This window comes from Oreochromis niloticus, linkage group LG3, assembly GCF_001858045.2.
Source record: "Oreochromis niloticus isolate F11D_XX linkage group LG3, O_niloticus_UMD_NMBU, whole genome shotgun sequence".
NCBI lineage: Eukaryota > Metazoa > Chordata > Actinopteri > Cichliformes > Cichlidae > Oreochromis > Oreochromis niloticus.
In genome coordinates this window covers 1,583,463-1,599,921 of record NC_031967.2, presented here as the reverse complement: position 1 = coordinate 1,599,921, position 16,459 = coordinate 1,583,463, and the positions used below count along the sequence as shown (strand labels likewise).

At 43.6% G+C, this 16,459-nt stretch overlaps 1 protein-coding gene across 2 annotated transcripts; it reads left to right on the top strand.

Moving 5' to 3' along the window:
• The first annotated feature begins 10,783 nt into the window (after positions 1-10,783).
• Positions 10,784-12,547, top strand: LOC100694115 (histone H2A.Z). Of its 2 annotated transcripts, none has more exons than XM_003458920.4 (5): positions 10,784-10,940; positions 11,223-11,300; positions 11,447-11,560; positions 11,638-11,767; positions 11,992-12,547. In XM_003458920.4, exons 1-5 carry the CDS (start codon positions 10,938-10,940, stop codon positions 12,051-12,053), a joined length of 387 nt encoding a protein of 128 aa, XP_003458968.1. In that variant the 5' UTR covers positions 10,784-10,937; the 3' UTR covers positions 12,054-12,547. The 2 variants fall into 2 exon arrangements, with proteins under 2 accessions (XP_003458968.1, XP_005464230.1); XM_005464173.3 differs by having other exon boundaries at positions 10,796-10,923.
• Positions 12,548-16,459: the final 3,912 nt, after the last annotated feature.

Here is a 16,459-nt window from a genome sequence, read left to right as displayed (position 1 = left end):
CCTGTTCAGCTCTGATGATTCAGTAAGAACATCTCCTGGTTTCATCTGCATGTTTCCCTCTCACCAGATAACCAAACCGATATCATGACCAGCAGCTTTACAGCTGTGGCTCCAGCAAACATCAGCTGATACTAGAAATTAATATTAAATAAATTCTAACAACAGCTGATCAAGCTTAAACGTGCTGCTGTTGTTTAACGCGACATCCGCTGGTTTCCTCTTTCTGGCGCAAAGTGGGCGATAAATAAACAAGAGAGAAAAGCCGATCAGCTGATCATTGATCAGTTTCATGATTGAAGTAGAAACAGGAGAGAATGAGAGAAGAAGAGGCAGCTGTGCAGCTTCAGCTTTGTGTCTTTTTCATTGTAGCTGAAGTCCGGGACAAACTGTGTTCCTTTTCACCTCAGTACGAAACGCGTAATATTTTCTCTGAATACCAGACGATTCTGTTTTTTAGGGGACGGTTGGCAACTCTAATAATTAACCTTATGAACAAAATAAAGTTCAGCATCAGTAACATAGCACCCACCCAGCTGTATAGAAACTCTGTCATGCTAGCTAGCACGCAGTACGAAAATGTCAGCATACCGAAAATAAACTCCACCTAAACTTGGTTTATATCTGACTCTGATAGACTGCAGGTCATAACTTCTTACCTGAAGTTCAGTTCACCTGACACGCGGACCGGCGGCCGCTTCGGGTCTCTCCTCTTGCCTCCCTTTTCCTTCATCCACCTGCTGGCCTCCACCACTTGCTAATGTTATTGAATCTGTGGAAGCTCCGCGATATCCACCACACGAAGTAACGAGTAACGAGCCTATCTAAATCCCAGTAACGAGTAACGCGTTCCTGGTTTTGGCATAATAACTAGTTACCGTGCTCGTTACCACAATAATAACGTAGTTACTGTAACGCGTTACTTAATAACGCGTTAGTCCCAACACTGGTAATCATACATGGTGCTGAAAGTATTCATGGGTTGAAAATCCATATATTAAATGAAAACTGTGCAAAACTGATCTCTGTTGAATATTTGCTGCTCATTGTGGAACTGAGGTATAGAATTAGTAAAAAGGTTACTGTGACCATTTAACCTCTCTGAAACCGAGCGTAGAATTTAAAAAGAAATATTGAATCACGAGTTCCACTGTTCCAACTAGAATGATGTTTGTAGAAATTACGACTACATACGCTCACCGTGATGACTGGAATCCAGTTGTATGGTTGCATTACCCTCAGCACCAGGTGCTGATGGGCAGCTGATGGAAACATGACAACCACCTACACAAATACTCATTCTTGGCGACCTCCCACACTGTGGTCGACTTGGTGAGTAGCATTGGGAAATTTGATGTAGACACTGCTCAGTTCACAAATATCCCTGCAGACTTTATCTGCCAGTTGACCCTTATTAATGAGTACAGAAATCACGTGCCTGTTGGTGTTCATTTAGACCCTCACTAATATTGCCAAACAAAAGTTAAATCAGTCTCCATGAAGGATTAATTTAAAGCCTCTGTGCAGTCACAGCACTCCTGGTTAAATCTGTAATTATTCAAAAGTCTTGGAAAACTAATTGCTTTGAGCTAAGACAGATGAAATGGCCATTTGGATTAGCTTTGTCTATTAAGCCTTAGAACGCAGTTATGTTGCCTATTCTGGGTTTTATTTTGTTAGGATTAACCGGAAGTGAAGCAACGCTGCGTTTGTCGACGTAGCTTTAACGGGGTTATAAGGGGTGCGGCCAACGCGAGGAGAGGGAAGCATGGGCGTCGCCTCAATGAAAGTATTTTTGAGGCAGACTCGAGGAGGCGGAGCCTGTGAAGCCTGTTAATATAATAAATGTATTTAAATCTACACTAAAGTTTCAGAGTGTAAACTTTTTACAACACAATCATAATCACACACAAGCTTTTTCCAAATGAAGGCAGAGCTAGGCGAGCCAATAACAGTTCCACTTATCTCACTGAAGTTAATGACATTTTCTTTAATCGACATTCAATGTTCCCATTTTAAAGTGTGATGGTTGTAAAATAGATTACATTATTAAAGAAATGCAGTTTCTTATTCCTTTATTTCTTCTGGCAGTGTGTTGTTTCAGTTCTCTGACTGATCGTTGATAATTACAGTGTAAATAATGTTTGTTTATTCTCCACCATAACTTTGTCATGGTCCTGGATTCTGAGCGTAGCAGAATGTTTTAGTTCTGTTTAATATGATGTTTTCCACATACTCTCTTCTTCATTTACATCCTTTTAAGTTTGTATTTAAGTTTAAATCTGAGTTTATTTTTCATGAGTCTACTCTCTGATTTCCCTACTTTTATCCACAGTTATAGTCATTCCCTACTCTTCAATCTTCTTACCCTGTTCCCTGTTCCTAAGTCAGCTTTGGTGTCAGATGTTCACGTTTCGTTGTTTCCTGTTTTATTATAGCATCTTACCTCCTGTGCACTGTATTTAGCTTTGTGTCCTGTGTTTTGTTTCACCTGTTCCAGCTGTGCACAAAATGTGCACATTGTGCTTTTCATTTCAGGTGGTAGAGCGGGTCACCTACTCACCGGAAGGTTAGTGGTTCGATCCCAGTCTGCTCTAGTCTGCATGCCTTGGGCAACGCCCATGTTCCGATGCATCCATCAGAGCGTGAACGTGAGTGAATGTTAGATAGAAGCACTAAAAACCTTAGATAAAGTGTGTGAATGGGTGGATGCACGAGTTGTATAAAGCTCTTTGAGTGCTCAGTGACAATAGAAAAGCGCTATATAAGAGTTGTATCCTTTGTCTCACTTCAGTTCTTTGTTGTGTCAGACTAACCATTTGTCTGCCTTTGTATATTTGTCACGTCGCGAGTCGTCTCGGGGGGACAACCTAGCATGTTGATCTAAATCGAGTTGACGTTCCATGTGATGCGACGAAAGATGCCCTGACTGACGTGTCGCGTCATGTGTCGCCAGGGACCCACACCGTTGGCCAAGGACCAAGGATCCTTGTTTCCAGCTGGCACCATGAGGAGGTGGTGTTGGGGTTTCACCAGACCCTCCTGGATGTAGGCTCACGAGTCAACGCAGCATGGCCTAAATGATGTGAATCCACTGGCATCCAGTGTGGTAAGAGGATGCCCGAACACCTCAAAGCTAAGATCAACAAGACAGTCATACGGACGGTGGCCCTATAGGAGCAGAAGATGGAGATGAAGATGCTCAGGTGGATGGTGGGCTTAACGCGCCTGGATCATGTGACGAATGAAGGTGTTCAAAAACAACTCGAAGTTGCCCCAGTCGAAAAGAAGATGAGGGAAGCGCACCTACAGTGGTACGGACACGTCATGTGCAGTGAGGAGAATTTGGTGTCAAGAACAACCCTCTGTCTCGACCCTGGAGACTGCCGACTGCAAGGAAGACCGAAGAAGTGGTGGATGGACGCAATCACAAATTTCGCCGTAGAGGACACCCAAAATCGAACCAAATGGAGAGACAGAGCCACGCAGCGGACCCCGTGCTGGGAAGACGCTAGGAAAGAGAGACTGAGCATGTGTCTGCCTGTGAGTGTTCCCTCTTTGAGCAGCTGTTTGGGGTTGTGGACTTTGTTTTCCACCTGTTGGTCTTTGTAAAACATAAAAAAATGTTCTTTCTTGTTCATTTACCCTGTTCGACAAGTAATAGGTGATAAGAAGGTTTGTGAAACACAGAAACAAGATAGTGAATAAAAATTTGTTATATTTCACGTTTCATTTAATTATTACAAAATTAGTAATATCCAACCATAACCAAAGGTGTATACAATTACCCATACAAGTTTCAGCCCCAGCATCCAACATCAGCATGGAGGAGAGGAAGGCACTCACATCACTTAGTAATGACAACAATATTATCATCCTTCCGGCAGACAAGTGTAGGTGCACAGTATTGCTAAAACAGAAAGACTATCATTAGAAAGTGACAAAAATACTTATGAGGCCTTAAAACCAGACCCAGGTTGTGGTTACAGGAAGAAGGTGATAGATTTTCTGGCTTCGATCCTCAACCTGCTGGTGGGCAGCTCTGAACACCACATCCAGAACACCCTGCATTTTGTTGAGAAAGTGAGAGATGTCATTATGGAGGCAGATGAAACCATGGTCTCGTACGACGTTACATCTCTCTTCACTTGCATCCCAGTCACGGAAGCGTTGGAGGTAGTCCGTAAGAGATTACAGGATGACACCAACCTCAGCAACAGGACCACTCTCAGCATCGATCAAGTGTGTTTGAACTGTGTCTCAATTCCACCTACTTCACATACAAGGGTCAGTTCTACAGGCAGAAACATGGGTGTGCCATGGGCTCCCCAGTTTCACCCATCGTGGCCAATTTGTACATGGAAGAAGTGGAAAAGAGGGCTTTGCTATCCTACCCTGGAACACCACCAAGCCATTGGTTCAGATATGTGGATGACACCTGGGTGAAAATCAAATCTCAGGACGTACCACATTTCACGGATCACATTAACTCGGTGGACTGACACATCAAATTCAGCAGGGAGGATATGAAAAGTGGCAGGTTAGCCTTCTTAGACTGTGAGATTTCCATCAGTAATGGGGGACATCTAAAAGCTGACGTGTACCGTAAACCTACGCATACGGATCAGTATCTAAGGTTTGACTCTCATCATCCACTGGAGCACAAACTGGGTGTCATCAGGACGCTACAACACAGAGCGAACACCATCCCCACTGACACAGCAGCCAGGGAGGCAGAAGAACAGCACATCAAGAAGGCCCTGAGTAAATGTGGTTATCCCAGCTGGACTTTTGTCAAAGCTGGGAAGGCTCCTAAAGAAAGCTCCAGCCGATCCAGGAGAGAAGGACAACCGCTGCCCAAGCGAAAACCTGTAGTGATCCCATATGTGTCAGGAGTATCGGAGCAGCTGAGACGCATTTTTTCTAAACACCGGGTCTCTGTGGCTTTTAAACCCCAAAACACGCTGCGCCAAAAACTGGTCCACCCCAAGGATCGGGTCCCCCGACACAAACAGAGTAACATAGTGTACGCTGTTAAGTGCAGGAGGATTGCCAGGATTTATACATCGGGGAAACCAAACAACCTCTGGCCTCAACACAGAAGAGCAACCTCATCAGGCCAGGACTCTGCAGTCTATTTACACCTACAGGCCAGTGGACACTCTTTCAATGATGAGGATGTAACATCCTGGACAGGGAGGAACGCTGGTTTGAGGGCGGAGTCAAGGACGGAAAGACCATCTCTGAATCGAGGAGGGGGCCTAAGGGTACATCTTTCACAATCATGCTGTGTTGCTGTGCGTAACTGTGGTCATAAAAATGACTACAGTTAAAAAACATTTTGTTTAAATTCTATAGTAGAAAGTAAAAAAGAGACATTTTTCTGTCGTTTACCCGTTTATAGCTTATTGACTTTGTGTAGTATGAAGGCCAATAAGGGAGGTTTTTATCAGCAGGAAAAGCTGTTAAAGTCCATTCTGCTTGTACTTGTTTGTGTTGAGCAGCAGCTCAAACAAGTTAGGAATTATAATATAAAAATAGACTAATTTAAAAAATCAGACAATGAACCATGGCTACATGCGCAAAGACACTTTGTATATAGTTTATTTTATGTAATATTTAATACTGGATTGTAAACCAAGTCTTTTTAAGGAAGCAAGTTTTTATTCAGTGTTATCATAACAGCTTTATTTTTATGCATTTACTACTGCCAGGGAGAGCACACATGAGGCTAAAGTCCTGGACAAGTTTGAAACATTTCATTGACTAACATGGAAAATGGCTGAAAATAAAAATGAGCATCACTTTATCCTAATTTCACTACTTTACCGCTAATTTTACAGATAGACTCTGGGCATTGGCATCCTTCATGCAGTGGAGCCAATGCATCGGAACAGAGGGCGGCCCAGGAGGTAATAATAAAGAGAGCTGATGTGTATCTGGCCTCCTGCACTGACAGTTTCCTGCTCATGTAAATGTTCGGGCAGCTGATCCCCTTTACTCGGAGTGTAGAGCAGGGGTTCCCCACAGAGAGCCTTTGTAATGACTGACCCAACACCCTGTCATGCTACTCACTTTGGGAGTGCTCTTTCAATACCCAGTACAGTGGTCTCCAGCCTCACTATATAAAGGAGAGAAACCTCATTAGTTTTATCATGCACACCTGTCCCTCCAACCCCCCTGGCACTGCCCCTTGAGCTCACTGCACCACCCTCCCCTGCAGCTGAGGCAGGGACCACGCCTCCGCCACAGCCTTCTTTACCTGTACGAACGCTGCCTGACACTGCTCCGTCCACTGGACCAGATCTGGGGCGAGATCAGTCAAGGGGCTGATCAGGTCTGTGAAGCCTGGCATAAACTGGCAGTAGTACCCAGCCAGCCCGTGGTTAAATCCAGTGTTGTGAAAAAACGAGCAGTGCGTACCTGGTCCAGGAGCTCGGCTCCCCTTGCTTTCACTCTGTCTTTCCTCACTGCAGACTCCTATGGGAGTCACTGACAAACTTATGTTTACAGCTAGATAGCGCAATGAAAAAACACCTCTAAGTGCTGGGTGAATCCTACAGAACTAGACATGCAGTATAGAATGAAAATATACATTAGGCACTATTCTCAGGAACCAAGAATGCCTGCGGTGAAAATTCTGGCTTCGAGGTAAACCAGTACGAAACAAACATTTAAAGACTACATTTTATGAATATCAAAGATAAAGTTATCCATGAGAAAGAAAAATACACTCCTCAAAACGTGAAGTATAAACCGGAAACATCAACAGTTCCCCTAGATATATTTTTCTTACTTGGTTATCGTCTTAATGTAAGTCCCATGTGACCCCATCATGAATAATCCACAGCCGGGCTGGGTGCAGCAGGTCGAATCGGACCCCTTTGACTCCTCTGAGCTAGCGGCAGCTGTTTGCAAAGGCTGCATGTGCTCGCGCCGTCTTGGCGGGATAATCGGTGAAAACCGAGATGGTCATATTGTTCACCTTGATCCACTGAAGCTCCCTTGCCCTCGAAAGGATTTTAACACAGTCAGTGTAGTAATGTAGTTAGCTACTATGGCACAGGGCCGCTCTTGTGTCTTGGGCTTGGGAGCCAGAGTACGGTGAGCGCGATCTAGCAGCGGCTCCTCTGGGAGGTCAAAGGCCTCCTTTAGCAACTGCGAATCGGCATCCGTGGATGCTGACAATGGGTCGTCTTTCAGAACACCAATGATGCGGATGTTTTGACACCTGGACTCCAAATCGTCACATTTATCCTCCAACTTGGCCACCGCCTTAGTTAGATGGTCCACTTTTCTCTGGAGGCTGATGATGTCGTCAGTACAGGTGGACAGGGATCGCTGCATCTCGGTAACCGTTACCTTTAGTTAGGTGAAACTCTCCTACTCTACTTTGAGAGCACAGACACGGCTACTATCGGCAGCCTGGGCCCCAGTCGCCAACTCAGGACAGGTCAAGGGCTCATCAGGAGAGGCTGCAGGCGAGGCTGGATCAAGTTTCCTCATTTAGTCGGCTTTGGTGGCATTTTAGTGACCAAAATATAAAAGTTTACAATTGTAAAAGGACTTAGATATTGCTTGGGGTCGAGTCAGAGAAAAAGTGCTCAGTAATAATTGAAAAAAACCACCCAACTCTGCAGGAGCTCACCGAAACGCTACTCAGACCAAACCGCCATTAGCTGGAGTCCAGCTCTGTTTACGATACAAGATATTTTCCATTGAGTGGGCCCTCTTGTTGGAACGGCTCCACCAGCTCAGCTGTCGGTCTGAATAGGGACTAATGGAAAAGGGACTTAGGCTACGTCCACACTAATGCGTTTTCGTTTGAAAATGCATAGTTTTTTCTCCGTTTTGGCCAACCGTCCACACTGAGACGGCGCTTTCCCCAAGGAAAACGAAGCGTTTTGAAAACGCTCTCGAAAAGGAATACATTTGAAGACGGTGCGTTTGCGTCACAGTGTGGACAGTGAAAACGGAGACTTTCTAAAGCGATGACGCATTCTCACTCGCTTTTGCAACTTTGTACTTTTGTGTTACTCGCAGCAACAACTCCACCTCATTGTTAGTCCATTTAAAAAACTCGGTGCTTTTCCTCGACATTCTGCCGCGACGTTTCAAAGAGCCGGAAAGTAAATGAACGGCAGACAGAAATGAGGCAGGCCGAATCTTCTTGCGCTTCACGCATGTGCTAGACTGGAACCTAAGTATTTTTAGCCGTTTCAATGTGGATGCACAACTCTGTGAAAAAGACTGAAAACGCTAGTGTGGATGTGAAGCATTTTCAGACGAAAACGCCGTTTTCAAATCTATCTGGGCTAGTGTGGACGTAGTCTTAGGCATCCTTGGCCACCTTCAGGCACTGCTTCACCTCCTGCTGTGCTGACTTGATAACTGTCCTGTCCTTGGTTCTGAAGGCCTCCTTCTTCCTGCTGAGGACAGCTTTGACACCCTCTGTTATCCACAGTTTGATGTTGGATTTGGACTCGTATGAAAAGGGGAAAAAATTCAGTTTAAAATATTGAGCCAATGCCAAATAATAACGTTGGGTTTGTAACACTCATTCCTTCAGCACTCTTTAAAGGTTGAATTTCCCGTGTTGGCTGGTAATAACTAGCTCAATGGATTAGTTCACTCAACATATTGTGACAGGATGACATCATGTAAAAAACTAGCATCTATTTTTGTCTTTCATCAGTGACCCAGTCAGCTACTCTCCAGCTGCACTATTTTCCCACCAAAGATTTTATTTATTTATTTTCTATTTTTGTTTCCGCTCAAGTCCCCGCAGGAAAAATGACATCAGCGCTTCTCACGCTCTTTATGCCTTTTTCTTCTGAGCTGTCCCTCTCTTTCTCTCCTACTCTCAGTATTTCCCTCATGTGGATTGTGGAAACATTGTTGGTTTAGTTCATAACCTGATCTCTCCATATCCAGCACATGATGGCTCACACTACAATATTACTGATTTTACAGTATTGTGATGCAGCCATGTACAACAAAGAGACAACAAGACAGCTCTTCTTATGACTTTACAAAAAGTTTTGATTTTTTTGATTTTTTTTCTTTTTTTTCAAAGTCCATCTGCTGTGTTAGTCAGCCTCCCCTGACACCACACGGCCCCCAGCAGACCCATGGCTGATTTCCTCTCCCAGTTAGGGGGGTGGGGCTGACCAACACAGCAGATCTCCATCAGCTAATCATCCCTCCTCTCTTTAAGTCGGCTGTTGCGAGCAGTGCTGGACTGAGCTGGAGTGTGACAGCTGGAAAGCTGCACAAACAGACTGATAGGTCCTTCTGTTACAAGCATAGAGCATATTATTGGTCTCCGGTCCTTTGAATGTTGAATCAGTCTAAAGAAGTGGGCATCGTACTGGATTCACTTTATCCGGCGAGGATCGCTCTGATTTTGAAACAGAACTGTGACCCTACTTTCATCTCATAGTACAAACCTGTATCTCTCCTTTCAGTCTAAGCAAAAACCAGGATCTAATCATCTGAAAACTTATACTGCCAAAATCATACTTCTGGATCAGACAAAGTTCATACCCAGTGGGCATATTCATTTCAACATGCAGAGACTCTTTGGTATCATCCATATCCCTGCTCACAGCAGGGAGGATTCAGTTGTATCTCTCTTTGTGCCGAGAAGGCTTTTGCTCAAGTTGAACGGCCTTTTGGTCGACGACTTTTCCCCTCTTCCTGTATCATTTGGGGTGGTTGGAACAAGTGGTGTAAAAGATCATTATGATGCTCGAGCCATTTCCTTATCAAGGCTGAGTGGAACTGAGTCTACACCCAGTCTTTGGCTAAAATCTTGCATATCTGAGGCACAGCTGTAGGAAGTGATAGATTTCTGGCTGATCTTTATGAGTGGCCATTGCTCTGTCTCTCTCTCTTTCTGCCTGGGAATTTTTACAGGTAGCTTGTGACATCTATGTAACACACAGAGATTCATTCAACATTCATTTAGGATGGATGGATTGATGCAGGCTGTAATTAAATTACTTCAAACACAGAGCACCAACTTTTTCTTCAGTTTGCCTTCTTTGTCTGCTTGTGGCTGGTTGCTTTATCCTGTTGATGGTGTGGCCAGTTGTCCCAGTCAGCACAGGGAATCCCATTATTTTAAACATTTGATCATGCTGCTTCAGCAAAGTTCTTCCAGTTATACAAGAATAGCAGCAATTTCCCAACCTTAGAGTTAAATGATACTCAGAGCAATTAGATTTCCAGGCTATTGCACTGACCTCTGCTCGAGTACATATGTGTTTTTAGAAAAGAGGTAACGTGCAAGACCCTGAAAATTGGTATGTGGGGGAGGCGGGGGTGAGCACTCTGCTGTGCTTCATATACTAAACTAAATGGTAAATGGCCTGTATTTGTATAGCGCTTTACTTAGTCCCTATGGACCCCAAAGCGCTTTACACTACATTCAGTCATCCACCCATTCACAACAGGTGATGGCAAGCTACATTGTAGCCACGGCTGCCCTGGGGTGCACTGACAGAGGCGAGGTTTTACCAAATGGGGCTATTTAATTTTACCATCAGCTTTGATAGCTTTCTGCCTAAACCCTAAACTGGATAAGCAGATAAGAAGATGAATGTATGTGGGGACTTTTATCTATAGTAAATTAAAAGTTAATGACATGTGAAAGAAAAACTAATGCTAACTCATTTCGATATAAAATGGGAAAGGGATACGCCACATAAACTACATTACCCATAAGCTCTTAGAACGGAACCGCACAGAGAGCTCATTTATTGGCTGAAGAGCTGCAGCGGTAATCACGTGACTGCCGTCATCCGGGTAGCCATGGTTGTATATAAAGACCCGCTGTGGGGGGGAGGGGGTCTAGTTCAAACAACAGTCGATATTCAGTGCAGACGGAGGATATTATTTTGGCTGCGGAGTCAGAGTTTCTTTGTAAGTTTTTAAATATGGTACGTATTACATGTCGTATTAACGAAACATTATAACGACACACTCTGTTTAGGTAGTTTGTTTGAAACAAATCTTAATTTGGTAGCGTTGCATTTTCTTTATTAGTTAACAGTTGGCCGCTAGCATTGGCTGGTGTAGTGGATTAGCATGCTAAATACCCACTGGCTTCACTGGGGAAGCGCTAGCATGGCTAGCGAATATTAAGCGGACCTTAAGTTAATGTTGAGCTACAATAAGGCGCGTTTCGGCGGAGGCACACTAACAGTACTGGTGTTTTACAGGCTGGTGGTAAAGCTGGTAAAGACTCTGGAAAGACCAAGACCAAAGCGATTTCGCGCTCTCAGAGAGCAGGACTGCAGGTTTGTCCCCAAATTTCATTCATTTTCTCGGTTGCGCAAGCACGCGCTATTAGCCAAAAGTCAGTGGTTCTTTGTCGGTGGCGGGCTCTCATCGAGCGGCCAGCACGGCTTTGCTTCTGTTCACTCGTGTCACATTATCCCCGCAGTTCCCGGTAGGCCGTATCCACAGACACCTCAAGTCCAGAACAACGAGCCACGGCAGAGTAGGAGCCACCGCGGCGGTGTACAGCGCGGCTATTCTCGAATACCTTACTGCTGAGGTGACCCTAAGCTCCGTTTATCTTGCACTTCGTTGCTTGAGGTGTTGATCTTTTTGTAAAGGCTGTGTCTCTTTCAGGTTCTAGAGTTGGCAGGAAATGCATCAAAGGACCTTAAAGTAAAGCGTATAACCCCACGCCACTTGCAGCTGGCTATTAGAGGAGATGAAGAGCTGGATTCACTTATCAAGGCCACTATTGCAGGCGGAGGTACGAACATTACAGAGAACTGTGTGATGGTCTTATACTCCCGTACTGTAGTGGTTTACACATTTTGTTGAGGCACAAATCCCTTTTGTGTTGCATCTGGTGTAAAACTGTAACATCAACACTGTTGTGGCAACTCTGTTACAAGGGAGCAGCTGAAAGTGGTTACTGAAATGAAAACTTAACCGTTCAAGTATATAAACTGTTATAACATTTATTTTTTCCAGGCGTGATCCCGCACATCCACAAATCTCTGATCGGGAAGAAGGGCCAGCAGAAGACTGTATAACCTGAAGTGTTCAGCAAGTTGTGCCATCTCAGGATGAAGTCTGCATCAAGTGGTTAAATGTCTTAGATTAGTAATCTTACATTATTTTATGGTAGTGTGCATTTACTACTCTGGGTGGGGTTTGTTTTTGGGTTTTTTGTTTTTTTTAATAGTGGGCCCCTCCCCTCTCCTGCAGGTTTTTGGGGGTGGGGGGCGGCTCCAGCCGGCTTGTCTTGGATGTATACGTGTATTTGGCCTTTCTGTTTTTAATCTTCACAGCTTTGAAAGGAGCTCACAGCCACCAAACCTAGTCGATACGGAGTACAGGATGTGCATAGCTTTTGTGAAAACTCAAGATGTGCTTGTGCTTTGTATGTACCTTTAATGCAGACCATCCATTTCAGCCTTGTATTTCAAAGCATGTTCATTCTCTTTACCACTGGACTGTCATGGACCGGTTCATAACCTTGTTGGTATTTTTGGATTCCTGAATAAAGACTGGATTTGGCACAGTCTGAGTGTTTCCCCTAGTCTTTGTCTTATTCTCTTTGAACAGAGTGCTGTGACTTTCCTCTTAATCATGCAGTGATGTATGACTACAGGTGGCGTAATGTGAAGCTTTGGCTTTCATTCCACTTTTGTTCAGTTTTACACAAAATTGGAGGAATGCCAATGGGCTCGTTAGGTGAGCTGGCTACATGCAGTGTTTTAGATTTATTTTTTTAAATACTTGAGGTCTACTGAATATTCAAACTTATTTGCTAATATGCACTGAAATTCTCATGGGTGCAAATGACTGAAAAGTCAGAACTCCAATCTTTGGTGGTTGGAGTTGGTTCAAATTTTCAAAGCCAGCCAGACCTTTATTTGATTACATGGCCCAAGTACTGATGAATCCACGCACTACATCTGATGGCGGATCTTATATTTCTAAGTATGTCTAACACTTTCTTCACAACAAGGTGCTGGGTTTACATCCACGACCTGGCTGGGCCTTCCTTTATGGTTTGCATGGGTTCTTTGAGTATTTGGGCAGCCTCCTGCAGTTAGTGGGGTTGGGTAAATTAATCCTAGTTACCCACAGGTGTGACAGGTTGGTGACCTTTGCAGGGTGTACTCCACCTCTCACTCTGGCAGCTGGGATAGGCTCCAGCAACCCCTGTGACCCTGAACTGGAAAAGTTGAGTAGAAGAGGATGGATGGGCTTCTAAATGTCAGTGTGTTTTAGCCTTAACTTTAGATCCTCACTAGGTGGCACTATAACCCCACTACACTCCTATTGTGTGAAGTGCTAATTCATATATGAACCTCATATAAAACAAGCTTAAATTAACAGCTTTCAGAAGTACATATTCAGCATATAAGGGACCAAACAGACTTATGGGACAAACCAGTCAGTTATTTCCTCCTGTTGCAGCTTTTCATTAAACATGGTTGTCTCAAAATGGGTTTGACCTCCATGGGTAGTTTCCTCCTTCGTAACAACTTTGGATGGGGTGATTTATTATAGCTTAGTTACAATCAGTGTAATGCATTCCAAAGTAACAAGTCGCTGTAAGTACATTACATTTTTAATAACACAGAACTGTAACACATGACTGTACTGAAATCAATAATTGAGGTCTACTGAATATTCAAACTTATTTGCTTATATGCACTGAAATTCTTATGGGTGCAAATGACTGAAAAGTCAGAACTCGAACCTTTGTGATGGTTGAAGTTGGTTCATATTTCAAATCCAGCCAGACCTTTATTTGTTTACATGGCCTGAGTACTGATGAATCCACGCGCTACATCTGATGGCAGATTTGTGCAAATGGATGCTGTCAGCCACCCATTTGCACAAGATATTTCTAAATAAGCATGGCTAGCACTGTTTCCTCACAACAAGGTGCTGGGTTTAAATCCATGATCTGGCTGGGGCCTTCCTCTATGGTTTACATGGCCTCTTTGTGTACTCGGGCAGCCGCCTGCAGTCCAAAGACATCATTTTAGTGGGATTGGGTTCATTCATTCTGAATTACCTACAGGTGTGACAGGTGACCTCTGACTCTGGCAGCTGGGATAGACTCCGGCAACCCCCGTAACCCTGAACTGGATAAGAGGATGGATGGCTTTCTACATTTTTAGTGTGTTTTAGTCTTAACTTCAGGGTGGGTGGCACTATAATCCTAGTGGACTCCCGATGTGTGAAGTGCTAATTCATGTATGAACCTCATATAAAAAAACTTTAATTAACAGCTTTCAGAAGTGCTTATTGGGCATATATGAGACAAAACAGACTTATGGGACAAACCAGTCAGTTATTTCCTTCTGTTTCCTTTTCATTAAACATGGTTGTCTCAAAAAGGGTTTGACCAACAACTTTGGATGGGGTGATTTTTCTGTAGCTTAGTTATACTCAGTTGAAGAAAATCAAACACACGACTGTGTTTCCTGCTCTTGTTTCAGTTTGTGGGAGGAATGAAACGCTGGAGTGGTCTGCAGCTTTTGACGAGACGAGATATGGAGGAGACATTATCTTTATTTTCATTGCATAAAAGGCCAAGAGTGTCATGGTGAAATGCAAACGTCCAAGTTTTAAACTGTCATGGTTCATCCCCCTTACGTTCCTACTGCAGTGACCTAAACATTTGAAGTCTGTGGTCTAGTGCACTCGGTGGCTTTTTAAGGTGCTGCAGTGCCAATACGCAAGAGTTTTCTGTCTTTGCCTGTGTTCAAAGTTACAGGAGTGTTGTACATGTGAGTTTTTAAAATGATATACTGCAGGCGTAACATCGTAAATCCAATTATAGTATATGATCCACTTCATAGAAACAACTGGGACATCACGTTTTTATTTCATTTCACTGAAATTGCAAGAATTCTGATTGTTTTTAAAACTAAAGGTGCCTCAAGTTTACTTTTAGAAACCAAAGAAGTGTTTGGACATTTCCCATTATTGCAAACATGTTAGACTTCTCTCTGCTGCATTTAAAAGGTTCTTCAATGCAGCACCCATACCTGATATTGAATACATGCTTTCTAATGCATTAAAGTTCACTGAGGTAAAATGTTCATAGAAATAAAAACAGAAGGCTAACATCAGAATATCATTTAATTGTAATTGAACTGTCTACTGTTGCCCACTCACATCCTGGGCCTTCTGACCTCAGTAAGCCACATGATAGGGCGGGGCTAGGTTTCACAGTGGGTTCACCTGAAACCTTGGCTGATTGTGACCTACACCCGTTTTCACACCTTGGCTCGTGTGATTAGGCAGAGGATCAATAGGGAGTCCATGACCCTCTCAGGGGGACACTCACACGGGACCTAAACCTGGGATTCTCCACCAGTCGCTCTCAGAACTGAAGAAACTTCTTGGATAAAACGTCTTCAAGAAACTTAAAGCAGTTCAGACACTTTTCTTTCCCAGCTCCTCAGACTGTCCACCCTGTTAGCTTGGTTAAGTAGCCATGAAGAGTAGAAGGCCAAGTATGAGTTTCAAACAGTAAACACATTTATTTTTAAACCCTGCAAATAAACAACATTAACATCAAAAGTTTTACATTTCCTAAATTTGTCCCACAAATAACACCCACTTCCCTACATTTGATCCGCTGTGTTAAATATGATTAAGAACAGAATGCAATCATTTGCAAATCCTATAAACCAGTATTTTAAATAAAGTGAGAAAATGAAACATTTAAAGAAAAATATTAGCCCATTTTGAATTTGATGGCAGCATCCTCTCTCCAAAAACTAAAGGCTTTGCGATGTTTAGTGCTGGACCCTGTTGGTTAATAAGTAAACTTCTGAAACGTTCAACAGTTTCCATTTTGATTAACCTGACCAACATAGAACATAGAACACCTTTGAAGTGGACCTTGCACCCTGTCGATAACTTCAAACACGTCGAGGTCTTCAGAGGCTGAACTTTTACCCAGCATCACAAGGAGCGCCATAAACACTTGTTACGGTTATTAGAAGGAACCCAGCCTTTAGACATCCCCACAATGACATCGTGACCAAGGGTCTGTTGCATGATTTTTAACATGGCTACAATGTGTCGTCTGCTGGGTCATCGTTTAATACAACAGCGTACTGAAAGAGAGCATTCAGCCTCTGACTGAGCTGGACTAACCTTCCCTTCAAAAGTGAAAACTGCAACATAAAACTGGAATACAACCAACTTCTAATGAAATGTAACATTTTATGAGATGAACACAGATTCCAGGTGAGCTGTGTCTTCCAGGACTGGATTTACCAGAACAGGTATGAGGATGGTGCCTGACGGGCATGTAGGAGCTGGAGTGGATCCCAGCTAACACAGGCTGAGGAGACAGATGACCGTTCACGCTCACACTTATTCACCAGTTAACCTAACCCCACTACCTGAATGTCTGTGAACTGTGGGAGGAAGCCAGAGTCCCCTGAGAGGACCCACA